Source organism: Cherax quadricarinatus, chromosome 93, assembly GCF_038502225.1.
Source record: "Cherax quadricarinatus isolate ZL_2023a chromosome 93, ASM3850222v1, whole genome shotgun sequence".
Taxonomy (NCBI): Eukaryota; Metazoa; Arthropoda; class Malacostraca; order Decapoda; family Parastacidae; genus Cherax; species Cherax quadricarinatus.
The window spans coordinates 9,019,674-9,034,288 of record NC_091384.1 but is presented as its reverse complement, the minus strand read 5'-3'; the positions used below and the strand labels follow the sequence as shown (position 1 = coordinate 9,034,288).

The 14,615-nt window shown below is 46.5% G+C and overlaps 1 protein-coding gene across 2 annotated transcripts in view; it reads left to right on the top strand.

Annotated features, from left to right (window-relative positions):
* LOC128703386 (uncharacterized) overlaps positions 1-14,615 on the top strand; it is a 148,150-nt gene that overhangs the window by 115,303 nt on the left and 18,232 nt on the right. For both annotated transcript variants that reach the window (XM_053798017.2, XM_070104677.1), the window contains exon 2: positions 6,778-7,005. In XM_053798017.2, coding sequence (XP_053653992.1) covers positions 6,778-7,005 — 228 coding nt within the window. The remainder of the gene's footprint in view (positions 1-6,777; positions 7,006-14,615) is intronic.

Sequence of the window (14,615 nt, the reverse complement as noted above, 5' to 3'; positions counted from 1 at the left end):
ACTGTACCATCCTTCACCGTACCATCCTTCACTGTACCATCCTTCACCGTACCATCCTTCACTGTACCCTCCTTCACTGTACCATCCTTCACTGTACCATCCTTCACTGTACCCTCCTTCACTGTACCCTCCTTCACTGTACCATCCTTCACTGTACCATCCTTCACTGTACCATCCTTCACTGTACCATCCTTCACTGTACCATCCTTCACTGTACCATCCTTCACTGCACCATCCTTCACTGTACCATCCTTCACTGTACCATCCTTCACTGTACCATCCTTCACTGTACCCTCCCTCACTGTACCCTCCTTCACTGTACCCTTTTTCACTGTACCCTCCTTCACTGTACCCTCCTTCACTGTACCATCCTTCACTGTACCATCCTTCACTTTACCCTCCCTCACTGTACCCTCCCTCACTGTACCCTCCTTCACTGTACCCTCCCTCACTGTACCCTCCTTCACTGTACCATCCTTCACTGTACCCTCCCTCACTGTACGTTCCCTCACTGTACCCTCCCTCACTGTACCCTCCCTCACTGTACCCTCCCTCACTGCACCCTCTCACTGTACCCTCCCTCACTGTACCCTCCCTCACTGTACCGTCCCTCACTGTGCCCTCCCTCACTGTACCGTCCCTCACTGTGCCCTCCCTAACTGTACCCTCCCTCACTGGACCGTCCCTCACTGTACCCTCCCTCACTGTACCGTCCCTCACTGTGCCCTCCCTCACTGTACCCTCCCTCACTGTACCGTCCCTCACTGTACCCTCCCTCACTGTACCGTCCCTCACTGTACCCTCCCTCACTGTACCGTCCCGCACTGTGCCCTCCCTCACTGTACCCTCCCTCACTGTACCGTCCCTCACTGTACCCTCCCTCACTGTACCGTCCCTCACTGTACCCTCCCTCACTGTACCGTCCCTCACTGTGCCCTCCCTCACTGTACCCTGCACATGTTGGCTGGCTGGATGGTGTTGGCTGGTCGCCTCTCCCATTACTCACTCTTATAAATGACTGAGTCACTCTGTGTAAATTACTGTCTGTATGACTTGTGAGGCAGGAGCGACCATCCAAGACCATGTCATAGTGGTCCAGTAGTTGTGAGAGGCATGAGCGACCATCCAAGACCATGTCATAGTGGTCCAGTAGTTGTGAGAGGCATGAGCGACCATCCAAGACCATGTCATAGTGGTCCAGTAGTTGTGAGAGGCATGAGCGACCATCCAAGACCATGTCATAGTGGTCCAGTAGTTGTGAGAGGCATGAGCGACCATCCAAGACCATGTCATAGTGGTCCAGTAGTTGTGAGAGGCAGGAGCGACCATCCAAGACCATTTTATAGTGGTCCAGTAGTTGAGAGGCAGGAGCGACCATCCAAGACCATGTCATAGTGGCCCAGTGGTTTTGAGAGGCAGGAGAGACCATCCAAGACCATGTCATTGTGGTCCAGTAGTTGTGAGAGGCAGGAGCGACCATCCAAGACCATGTCATAGTAGTCCAGTAGTTGTGAGAGGCAGGAGCGACCATCCAAGACCATGTTATAGTGGTCCAGTAGTTGTGAGAGGCAGGAGCGACCATCCAAGACCATGTCATAGTGGTCCAGTAGTTGTGAGAGGCAGGAGCGACCATCCAAGACCATGTCATAGTGGTCCAGTAGTTGTGAGAGGCAGAAGCGACCATCCAAGACCATGTCATAGTGGTCCAGTAGTTGTGAGAGGCAGGAGCGACCATCCAAGACCATTTTATAGTGGTCCAGTAGTTGTGAGAGGCAGGAGCGACCATCCAAGACCATGTCATAGTGGCCCAGTGGTTTTGAGAGGCAGGAGCGACCATCCAAGACCATGTCATTGTGGTCCAGTAGTTGTGAGAGGCAGGAGCGACCATCCAAGACCATGTCATAGTGGTCCAGTAGTTGTGAGAGGCAGGAGCGACCATCCAAGACCATGTTATAGTGGTCCAGTAGTTGTGAGAGGCAGGAGCGACCATCCAAGACCATGTCATAGTGGTCCAGTAGTTGTGAGAGGCAGGAGCGACCATCCAAGACCATGTCATAGTGGTCCAGTAGTTGTGAGAGGCAGGAGCGACCATCCAAGACCATGTCATAGTGGTCCAGTAGTTGTGAGAGGCAGGAGCGACCATCCAAGACCATGTCATAGTGGTCCAGTAGTTGTGAGAGGCAGGAGCGACCATCCAAGACCATGTCATAGTGGTCCAGTAGTTGTAAGAGGCAGGAGCGACCATCCAAGACCATGTCATAGTGGTCCAGTAGTTGTGAGAGGCAGGATCGACCATCCAAGACCATGTCATAGTGGACCAGTAGTTGTGAAAGGCAGGAGCGACCAAGACAATGTCATAGTGGTCCAGTAGTTGTGAGAGGCAGGAGCGACCATCCAAGACCATGTCATAGTGGTCCAGTAGTTGTGAGAGGCAGGATAGACCATCCAAGACCATGTCATAGTGGTCCAGTAGTTGTGAAAGGCAGGAGCGACCATCCAAAACCATGTCATAGTGGTCCAGTAGTTGTGAGAGGCAGGAACGACCATCCAAGACCATGTCTTAGTGGTCCAGTAGTTGTGAGAGGCAGGGGCGACCATCTAAGACCATGTCATAGTGGTCCAGTAGTTGTGAGAGGCAGGAGTGACCATCCAAGACCATGTCATAGTGGTCCAGTAATTGTGAGAGGCAGGAGCGACCATCCAAGACCATGTCATAGTGGTCCAGTAGTTGTGAGAGGCAGGAGCGACCATCCAAGACCATGTCATAGTGGTTCAGTAGTTGTGAGAGGCAGGAGTGACAATCCAAGACCATGTCATAGTGGTCCAGTAGTTGTGAGAGGCAGGAGCGACCATCCAAGACCATGTCATAGTGGTCCAGTAGTTGTGAGAGGCAGGAGCGACCGTCCAAGACCATGTCATAGTGGTCCAGTAGTTGTGAGAGGAAGGAGTGACCATCCAAGACCATGTCATCATGGTCCAGTAGTTGTGAGAGGCAGGAGCGACCATCCAAGACCATGTCATAGTGGTCCAGTAGTTGTGAGAGGCAGGAGCGACCGTCCAAGACCATGTCATAGTGGTCCAGTAGTTGTGAGAGGCAGGAGTGACCATCCAAGACCATGTCATCATGGTCCAGTAGTTGTGAGAGGCAGGAGCGACCATCCAAGACCATGTCATAGTGGCCCAGTGGTTTTGAGAGGCAGGAGCGACCATCCAAGACCATGTCATTGTGGTCCAGTAGTTGTGAGAGGCAGGAGCGACCATCCAAGACCATGTCATAGTGGTCCAGTAGCTGTGAGAGGCAGGAGTGACCATCCAAAACCATGTCATAGTGGTCCAGTAGTTGTGAGAGGCAGGAGCGACCATCCAAGACCATGTCATAATGGTCCTGTAGTTGTGAGAGGCAGGAGTGACCATCCAAGACCATGTCATAGTGGTCCAGTAGTTGTGAGAGGCAGGAGCGACCATCCAAGACCATGTCATAGTGGTCCAGTAGCTGTGAGAGGCAGGAGTGACCATCCAAGACCATGTCATAGTGGTCCAGTAGTTGTGAGAGGGAGGAGCGACCATCCATGACCATGTCATAGTGGTCCAGTAGTTGTTAGAGGCAGGAGTGACCATCCAAGACCATGTCATAGTGGTCCAGTAGTTGTGAGAGGCAGGAGCGACCATCCAAGACCATGTCATAGTGGCCCAGTGGTTTTGAGAGGCAGGAGCGACCATCCAAGACCATGTCATTGTGGTCCAGTAGTTGTGAGAGGCAGGAGCGAGCATCCAAGACCATGTCATAGTGGTCCAGTAGCTGTGAGAGGCAGGAGTGACCATCCAAGACCATGTCATAGTGGTCCAGTAGTTGTGAGAGGCAGGAGCGACCATCCAAGACCATGTCATAATGGTCCTGTAGTTGTGAGAGGCAGGAGTGACCATCCAAGACCATGTCATAGTGGTCCAGTGGTTTTGAGAGGCAGGAGCGACCATCCAGGACCATGTCATAGTGGTCCAGTACTTGTGAAAGGCAGGAGCGACCCTGACCATGTCATAGTGCTCCAGTACTTGTGAGAGGCAGGAGCGACCCTGACCTTGTAATAGTGCTCCAGTACTTGTGAGAGGCAGGAGCGACCCTGGCCTTGTAATAGTGCTCCAGTACTTGTGAGAGGCAGGAGCGACCCTGACCTTGTAATAGTGCTCCAGTACTTGTGAGAGGCAGGAGCGACCCTGACCTTGTAATAGTGCTCCAGTACTTGTGAGAGGCAGGAGCGACCCTGGCCTTGTAATAGTGCTCCAGTACTTGTGAGAGGCAGGAGCGACCCTGACCTTGTAATAGTGCTCCAGTACTTGTGTGAGGCAGGAGCGACCCATGCTACCCTGGGTCGTACATCTAGACGGTCCTGCGGGGTTTCAAAACTTTCTGAAAATCGTTACGGAGATTTTGATAATGCGCCTGCGGGCCATATGCCTAATTTTTGGCCGTTGTTTTAATGGCTCCTTCCTTGAGAGAGGCACTGCAGGTGCTATTTTAATGGTGTGTGATGACACCTGTGTCCAGGAGACACCTGCCTCAGGTGTTTTAATTACCGATGAACACCTGCCCAATGCATAGTAACACCTGCTTCCACTCTCACCCTCATCTGTTCACCTACTTTTACCCACTAACACCCACTGACACCCACTAACACCCACTATCACCCACTATCACCCTCTAGCACCCACTAACACCCACTAACACCCATTAACACCCACTGACACCTAACACCTACTAACACCCACTAACACCCACTGACACCCACTAACACCCACTAACACCCACTAACACCCACTAACACCCAGTAACACCTACTGCACCCACTAACACCTAACACCCACTAACACCTACTATCGCCCACTAACACCTAACACCCACTAACACCCACTAACACCCACTGACACCCACTAACACCCACTAACACCCACTAACACCCACTAACACCCACTAACACCCACTAACACCCACTAACACCCACTAACACTCACTAACACCCATTAACACCCACTGACACCTAACACCCACTAACACCCACTAACACCCACTAACACCCACTGACACCCACTAACACCCACTAACACCTAACACCCACTGACACCCACTAACACCCACTAACACCCATTAACACCCACTGACACCTAACACTCACTAACACCCACTAACACCTACTAACACCTAACACCCACTAACACCCACTAACACCCACTAACACCTACTAACACCTAACACCCACTAACACCTACTAACCCCCACTAACACCCACTAACACCCACTAAGACCTACTAACACCCACTAACACCCACTAACACCTAACACCCACTAACACCCACTAACACCCACTAACACCCACTAACACCTACTGCACCCACTAACACCTAACACCCACTAACACCTACTATCGCCCACTAACACCTAACACCCACTAACACCCACTAACATTCACTAACACCCACTCACACCTACTAACACCCACTAACACCCACTAAACCTTCTAACACTTACTAACACCTTATAACACCTAATAACACCTGCTAACACCTAACATTTGCAATACCTATTAACACCTGCTAACACCCACTAATACCTACTGACACCACTAACACCTTTAACACCTACTAACATCTGTTAATATCTATTAACACCTTTTAACACCTACTGTCACCTACTAACACCCACTAACACCTAATAGCACTAAATCTACTAACACCTAATAGCACACATTACCAGTTACTAACACCTGCTAATACCTTGTAACAATTGCTAACATCTACTAACACCTACTAACGCCTGCTAATACCTTGTAACACCTAGTAACATTTGCTAACATTTAGTAACACATTTTAACACCTGCTAACACCTGCTATCACCTACTAACACCTTTTAATGCCTACTAGCACCTTTTAACACGTATTAACACCTGCTAACACCTACTAAGACCTTTTAACATTCAACGCCTACTAACATCTACTAACACCTATAAACACCTACTAACACCCACTAACACCCAATAACACGTGAAAACACCTGCTAACACCTACTGGCACATACTAGCTACTAACACTTGCTAACATCCACTAACACCTACTAATACTTGCTAGCACGTACCAGCACCTGCCATCTGCTAACACCTACTAACGCCTGCTAAAACCTGCTAACTAATATCTATTATCACCGAGTAATGCCTTTTAACACCTCCTAACACCTGTAACACCTAACACCTTCTAACACCTCCTAACACACGCTAACACACTAGAGCTGCCACCAACAGCCACTAACACCTACTAACACATGCTAACACACAGTACTAGCCACTAACACTTGCTAACACATGCTAACACACAGTAACAGCCACTAACACCTATTAACACATGCTAACACACAGTAACAGCCACTAACACTTCCTACCAAATGCTAACACACAGTAACAGCCACTAACACCTACTAACACCTTCTAACACCATCTAACACCTACTAACACAGGCTAACAAACACTAGAGCAGCCACCAACACCCACTAACACCTACTAGCACATGCTAACACACAGTAACAGCCACTAACACCTACTAACACCTTCTAACACCTTCTAACACCATCTAGCACCTACTAACACAGGCTAACAAACACTAGAGCAGCCACCAACACCCACTAACACCTACTAACACATGCTAACACACAGTAACAGCCACTAACACCTACTAACACCTTCTAACACCTTCTAACACCATCTAACACCTACTAACACCTGCAATATTTTACAGGCTCGCAGTAAGAGTGGCTCCGTGGATGCAGTGCCTAAGAGTCAAGCCGGTAAGAGTGCCGGCCAGAAGACTGGCACTCCTTCTAAGAGCAAGCAAGGTGGCAAGCCTACTGCCCAGAAGACCCAGGTGAAGCAGGCACCTAGCAAGGTGCCAGGGGGCAAGCCGGGCAAGAAGGGCAAGAAGGGCATGAAACATCAGCAATATGATCTTATTGTTACCATTGATCTGGTGAGTTTGTGCATTATACTTTAGTTACCCCTCTGGTGAGTGTGGATTATACTTTAGTTACCCCTCTGGTGAGTGTGGATTATACTTTAGTTACCCCTCTGGTGAGTTTGTGCATTATACTTTAGTTACCCCTCTGGTGAGTGTGGATTATACTTTAGTTACCCCTCTGGTGAGTGTGGATTATACTTTAGTTACCCCTCTGGTGAGTGTGGATTATACTTTAGTTACCCCTCTGGTGAGTGTGGATTATACTTTAGTTACCCCTCTGGTAAGTGTGCATTATACTTTAGTTACCCCTCTGGTGAGTTTGTGGATTATACTTTAGTTACCCCTCTGGTAAGTGTGCATTATACTTTAGTTACCCCTCTGGTGAGTGTGAATTATACTTTAGTTACCCCTCTGGTGAGTGTGGATTATACTTTAGTTACCCCTCTGGTGAGTGTGGATTATACTTTAGTTACCCCTCTGGTGAGTTTGTGGATTATACTTTAGTTACCCCTCTGGTGAGTGGGGTTTATACTTTAGTTACCCCTCTGGTGAGTGTGGTTTATACATTAGTTACCCCTCTGGTGAGTTTGTGGGTTATACTTTAGTTACCCCTCTGGTGAGTGTGGTTTATACATTAGTTACCCCTCTGGTGAGTTTGTGGGTTATACTTTAGTTACCCCTCTGGTGAGTTTATGGGTTATACTTTAGTTACCCCTCTGGTGAGTTTGTGGATTATACTTTAGTTACCCCTCTGGTGAGTGTGGTTTATACATTAGTTACCCCTCTGGTGAGTTTGTGGGTTATACTTTAGTTACCCCTCTGGTGAGTTTGTGGGTTATACTTTAGTTACCCCTCTGGTGAGTGTGGTTTATACATTAGTTACCCCTCTGGTGAGTTTGTGGGTTATACTTTAGTTACCCCTCTGGTGAGTTTGTGGGTTATACTTTAGTTACCCCTCTGGTGAGTTTGTGGGTTATACTTTAGTTACCCCTCTGGTGAGTGTGGTTTATACATTAGTTACCCCTCTGGTGAGTTTGTGGGTTATACTTTAGTTACCCCTCTGGTGAGTTTGTGGGTTATACTTTAGTTACCCCTCTGGTGAGTTTGTGGGTTATACTTTAGTTACCCCTCTGGTGAGTGTGGTTTATACATTAGTTACCCCTCTGGTGAGTTTGTGGGTTATACTTTAGTTACCCCTCTGGTGAGTTTGTGGGTTATACTTTAGTTACCCCTCTGGTGAGTGTGGATTATACTTTAGTTACCCCTCTGGTGAGTTTGTGGGTTATACTTTAGTTACCCCTCTGGTGAGTTTGTGGGTTATACTTTAGTTACCCCTCTGGTGAGTGTGGTTTATACATTAGTTACCCCTCTGGTGAGTTTGTGGGTTATACTTTAGTTACCCCTCTGGTGAGTTTGTGGGTTATACTTTAGTTACCCCTCTGGTGAGTGTGGGTTATACTTTAGTTACCCCTCTGGTGAGTGTGGTTTATACATTAGTTACCCCTCTGGTGAGTTTGTGGGTTATACTTTAGTTACCCCTCTGGTGAGTTTGTGGGTTATACTTTAGTTACCCCTCTGGTGAGTGTGGATTATACTTTAGTTACCCCTCTGGTGAGTTTGTGGGTTATACTTTAGTTACCCCTCTGGTGAGTGTGGGTTATACTTTAGTTACCCCTCTGGTGAGTGTGGATTATACTTTAGTTACCCCTAAACCCGGTAGGGTAACAGTGCCGCGTGCCTCGTTGTGCTCCCGGTTTTCTGGTGTTTTCACGGTCGCTCTTACGTGCTAGAACTTTAATTTGTGTCATCAATCCTATACGATACATCCCTCTAGCGCCTGGAACCAATCTTGGGCGGAAAACATTATATACTGAGTCAAAAAAGGAGAATTAGTGTGCACTTCCTAGCAGAGTTTACTGCCAGAGGGGAATCATAGGCCTGTGTCCCGTGTGAAAAAATAATTAATTATTGAACTTTGTGTCAGAGGAAAGAAAGTCTCCCTGATAACATTGAGTATACATAGTGTATAGTGTATACTACAGTGGCTCCCTAGTATATTGTTGATAAAGGCTAAAGTGTCATATGAAAACAGGTGAATTTGTAAATGAAGTGATAAGCCTATAGAGGCAGGTGCCAGAAGTCGCCAGAAACTTACCACAGGTCAGCTGTTTTAATAATCTTCCTGGCCTGCTAGTGTACTCGCATATAATCTAGTGATACCAGTGAATAGCAGAATACAGTGTTGTAGTAGCAACTAACCAGTATTATAATGGTACTTAGTGGAGTGGAGTGACTTTCATTAGTTTCTTTTTCTTGAAATACCAGACGTATACTGTGAATTTCATATAACCTGTAGTTACCAGCGGTCGCAATATACACAACGAGAAGCAATTATTACTACAGAAAAAGCGTCCTTCCTCCAAAATTTCCACCAGTCAACTATAGTGATAATATAGCATTTATTGTGGTGGAGACGAAAAAAAAACTAGAAAAGCTAGATACAGCGATTGATAAACTAGGGTTGAGGCTCGACCGTTCGTCACTGTAGGAGCTGCCAGAAATCACCGGCTCTTCAACACGCAAGTTATACTTTTGTATCAATCAAATCATGTGTTAGCCCAAATCACCGACTAGTATGTTTTAAATAAGTGACCCACTGATCAGATCAGATCGACTGGTCCGAACCCTCGACTGGTCCGAACCCTTGATGGTCCGAACCCTTGACTGGTTTCAAACGGATTCGTTGGACAATAAAGCAGACTGTAAACGGATGGGGTTGTAGGCGCCCTTATCAAACACAAACAATAAATATAAACCAGAAACGTACACGGTAAGCTGTCCAATTAGTTAGAAATATAAATACAAATAGCTAGAGCTTCATTTAAGGAGGTTATTAATAGAGCATTCAAGAGGTTGCTAGTAGAATTACAGTAAATCAACCATTCAAATCATTATGAAGCTCTGTGTAGTCTGCAGTCAATCAAACAAACGGGCTTCCACATGGATAAATTGTTATTTTTGTGGAAATTGGTGTCTCGCCCCTTGTGCAGATATCCAAGAACTAGCTACAAGCAGTATTAAAACAGGGAAGTGTTTTTGGGTATGCCCAAATGAGGAAAATCTGTGGACTAAAATCACAAGGGTATTAAAAGAGGATAACATCAAAGCTGCTTTCAAAGACAACCTGGAAGCTTTCTACAACAGATGGGAACATAAAAAGTCTGGGCTGAATGGTACTGCCCTTGATACTGGCCATGTAGCCAGAAACTGTAAGGCTGGAGGTGATGTCCTGGTAGTCAGTAAATGTGGGGCTGATAGTGCTGTCCTGGGAGACAGTAATGGTGAAGCTGGAGGTGCTGTCCTGGGAGACAGTAATGGTGAAGCTGGAGGTGCTGTCCTGGGAGACAGTAATGGTGAAGCTGGAGATTTTGTCCAGGTAGTCGGGAATTATACGCAGGAAGGAATACATATAAATGACCTCATAGGGGACAGGAACCGTAGTGGGGAAACAAGTGTAGTCAAAGATAAAACCAATATTGCAAACTAGAAATACCACAGGAAATAGCAAACAAGAGGACTCCACTAGCTATAGTGAGGATATATTACCAAAAACAACTGGTGGGAGCTCAATTGTTGGTGCTAGGGAGGATAGGAATAAGACAGGGAAACATGCACCAACAGGGAATACAGTCACAGAAACCCAAGGCAAACGGAAACCAAGCCTGTGCACATACTATGCACTTGGTATCTGCAGACATGGGAAATCTGGAAAAACAGACGGGACGTGCAACTATGACCACCCTAGAAAATGCCATGCCCATATGACAACAGGAAAATGCAAACTCCCTTCCTGTAAGCTTTTTCACCCTGAAATGTGTACCTCTTCAGTACAGGAAAGACTGTGCTATAACTTAAATTGCCAGGCACACCATCTAAAGGGGACAAAAAGATACAAAACATCCAGGCCATGGGAAAACCTGGGTAGCCACAGCCACTCAAGAGGGAGAGGTTTTTTAGTGCCAGGAAGGAAAAAAAACTGGCAGGAAATGGCAGAAATCGTACACCAAATCCAGTCATTCCTGGAGTGGAACCACAGTCGATGGCCTCCACTCCAAACCAACAGATACAGATACTAATGCCGGAAAAAAAATCCCCCCCCCCAGTACCAACAATACCACCAGTCCGATGACATTCTTCTTTGCAAATATACAGGGTCTAAACCCAGCAACAAACAACAAAATACCTTTCATCCGTGGACTGCTTGCAGAGGCAAAGGCAATGTTCGCGGCTTTCACTGAGACCCACATAAAGGATCACTTGGACAACGAAATATGGATCCCAGGTTAAACCTATACAGATGTGACAGAGTGAACAGGCAAAAGGGGGGGGGGGTTGGCCTGTACATTGCAGAGTCACTTGTTTGCACAGAACTGCTAAATGCCTCAAATGATGTAGCGGAAGTTTTAGCAGTAAAGGTCGAGAACCAAAACCTAGTCATTGTGGTAGTCTACAAGCCTCCGGATGCAACATCCCAGCAATTCCAGGAACAGCTGTTAAAAATTGACCACTGTCTGGAAAATCTTCCAGCTCCTGCACCCAACATCTTGCTCCTGGGGGATTTCAACTTAAGGCACCTAAAATGGAGGAATATAGCAAATAATATTGTTGCAGTAATAACACCAGGAGGCAGCTCTGATGAAAACTCACTCACACGAGCTTTTAAATCTCTGCACAAAATTCAATTTAAACCAGCAAATAATAGAGCCTACTAGACTGGAGAATACACTAGACCTCATCTTCACTAACAATGATGATCTGATAAGAAATGTCACCATATCAAAAACAATATACTCAGATCACAACATAATTGAGGTTCAGACATGTATGCGTGGAGCCCCAGACCGACATAATGAGACTAGTCACGAGGGAGCATTCACCAAATTCAACTTCAATAACAAAAACATAAAGTGGGACCAAGTAAACCAAGTCCTAACCGATATAAGCTGGGAAGATATACTAAGCAACACAGACCCCAACATATGCCTAGAACAGATTAACTTGGTGGCACTCGATGTATGCACAAGGCTTATTCCTCTGAGAAAAAGGAGGAGTAAATGTAAAATAGAAAGAGACAGGCGCTCCCTTTACAGGCGACGGAAAAGAATAACAGAGCGGCTAAAAGAGGTCAATATATCTGAAATGCGTAGGGAGACACTGGTCAGAGAAATAGCAAGCATCGAACTCAAGCTAAAGGAATCTTATAGGAGTCAGGAATCGCGGGAAGAACTAAAAGCCATAAATGAAATCGAAAGAAACCCAAAGTATTTCTTCTCCTATGCCAAATCAAAGTCGAGAACAACATCCAGTATTGGGCCCCTACTTAAACAAGATGGGTCCTACACAGATGACAGCAAGGAAATGAGTGAGCTACTCAAGTCCCAATATGACTCAGTTTTTAGCAAGCCGCTAACCAGACTGAGAGTCGAAGATCAAAATGAATTTTTTATGAGAGAGCCACAAAATTTGGTTAACACAAGCCTATCCGATGTTATCCTGACGCCAAATGACTTCGAACAAGCGATAAATGACATGCCCATGCACTCTGCCCCAGGGCCAGACTCATGGAACTCTGTGTTCATCAAGAACTGCAAGAAGCCTCTATCACGAGCCTTTTCCATCCTATGGAGAGGGAGCATGGACACTGGGGTCGTCCCACAGTTACTAAAAACAACAGACATAGCCCCACTCCACAAAGGGGGCAGTAAAGCAACAGCAAAGAACTACAGACCGATAGCACTAACATCCCATATCATAAAAATCTTTGAAAGGGTCCTAAGAAGCAAGATCACCACCCATCTAGAAACCCATCAGTTACACAACCCAGGGCAACATGGGTTTAGAACAGGTCGCTCCTGTCTGTCTCAACTATTGGATCACTACGACAAGGTCCTAAATGCACTAGAAGATAAAAAGAATGCAGATGTAATATATACAGACTTTGCAAAAGCCTTCGACAAGTGTGACCATGGCGTAATAGCGCACAAAATGCGTGCTAAAGGAATAACAGGAAAAGTCAATCGATGGATCTATAATTTCCTCACTAACAGAACAGAGAGAGTAGTCGTCAACAGAGTAAAGTCCGAGGCAGCTACGGTGAAAAGCTCTGTTCCACAAGGCACAGTACTCGCTCCCATCTTGTTCCTCATCCTCATATCCGACATAGACAAGGATGTCAGCCACAGCACCGTGTCTTCCTTTGCAGATGACACCCGAATCTGCATGACAGTGTCTTCCATTGCAGACACTGCAAGGCTTCAGGCGGACATCAACCGAATCTTTCAGTGGGCTGCAGAAAACAATATGAAGTTCAACGATGAGAAATTTCAATTACTCAGATATGGTAAACACGAGGAAATTAAATCTTCATCAGAGTACAAAACAAATTCTGGCCACAAAATAGAGCGAAACACCAACGTCAAAGACCTGGGAGTGATCATGTCGGAGGATCTCACCTTCAAGGACCATAACATTGTATCAATCGCATCTGCTAGAAAAATGACAGGATGGATAATGAGAACCTTCAAAACTAGGGAGGCCAAGCCCATGATGACACTCTTCAGGTCACTTGTTCTATCTAGGCTGGAATATTGCTGCACACTAACAGCACCTTTCAAGGCAGGTGAAATTGCTGACCTAGAAAATGTACAGAGAACCTTCACGGCACGCATAACGGAAATAAAACACCTCAATTACTGGGAGCGCTTGAGGTTCCTGAACCTGTATTCCCTGGAACGTAGGCGGGAGAGATACATGATTATATACACCTGGAAAATCCTAGAGGGACTAGTACCGAACATGCACACGAAAATCACTCACTATGAAAGCAAAAGACTTGGCAGACGATGCAACATCCCCCCAATGAAAAGCAGGGGTGTCACTAGCACGTTAAGAGACCATACAATAAGTGTCAGGGTCCCAAGACTGTTCAACTGCCTCCCAGCATACATAAGGGGGATTACCAACAGACCCCTGGCAGTCTTCAAGCTGGCACTGGACAAGCACCTAAAGTCGGTTCCTGACCAGCCGGGCTGTGGCTCGTACGTTGGTTTGCGTGCAGCCAGTAGTAACAGCCTGGTTGATCAGGCTCTGATCCACCAGGAGGCCTGGTCACAGACCGGGCCGCGGGGGCGTTGACCCCCGGAACTCTCTCCAGGTAAACTCCAGGTAAACCCCTCTGGTGAGTGTGGATTATACTTTAGTTACCCCTCTGGTGAGTGTGGATTATACTTTAGTTACCCCTCTGGTGAGTGTGGATTATACTTTAGTTACCCCTCTGGTGAGTGTAGATTATACTTTAGTTACCCCTCTGGTGAGTATAGATTATACTTTAGTTACCCCTCTGGTGAGTGTGGTTTATGCTTTAGTTACCCCTCTGGTGAGTGTGGATTATACTTTAGTTACCCCTCTGGTGAGTATAGATTATACTTTAGTTACCCCTCTGGTGAGTGTGGTTTATGCTTTAGTTACCCCTCTGGTGAGTGTGGATTATACTTTAGTTACCCCTCTGGTAAGTGTGGATAATACTTTAGTTACCCCTCTGGTGAGTGTAGATTATACTTTAG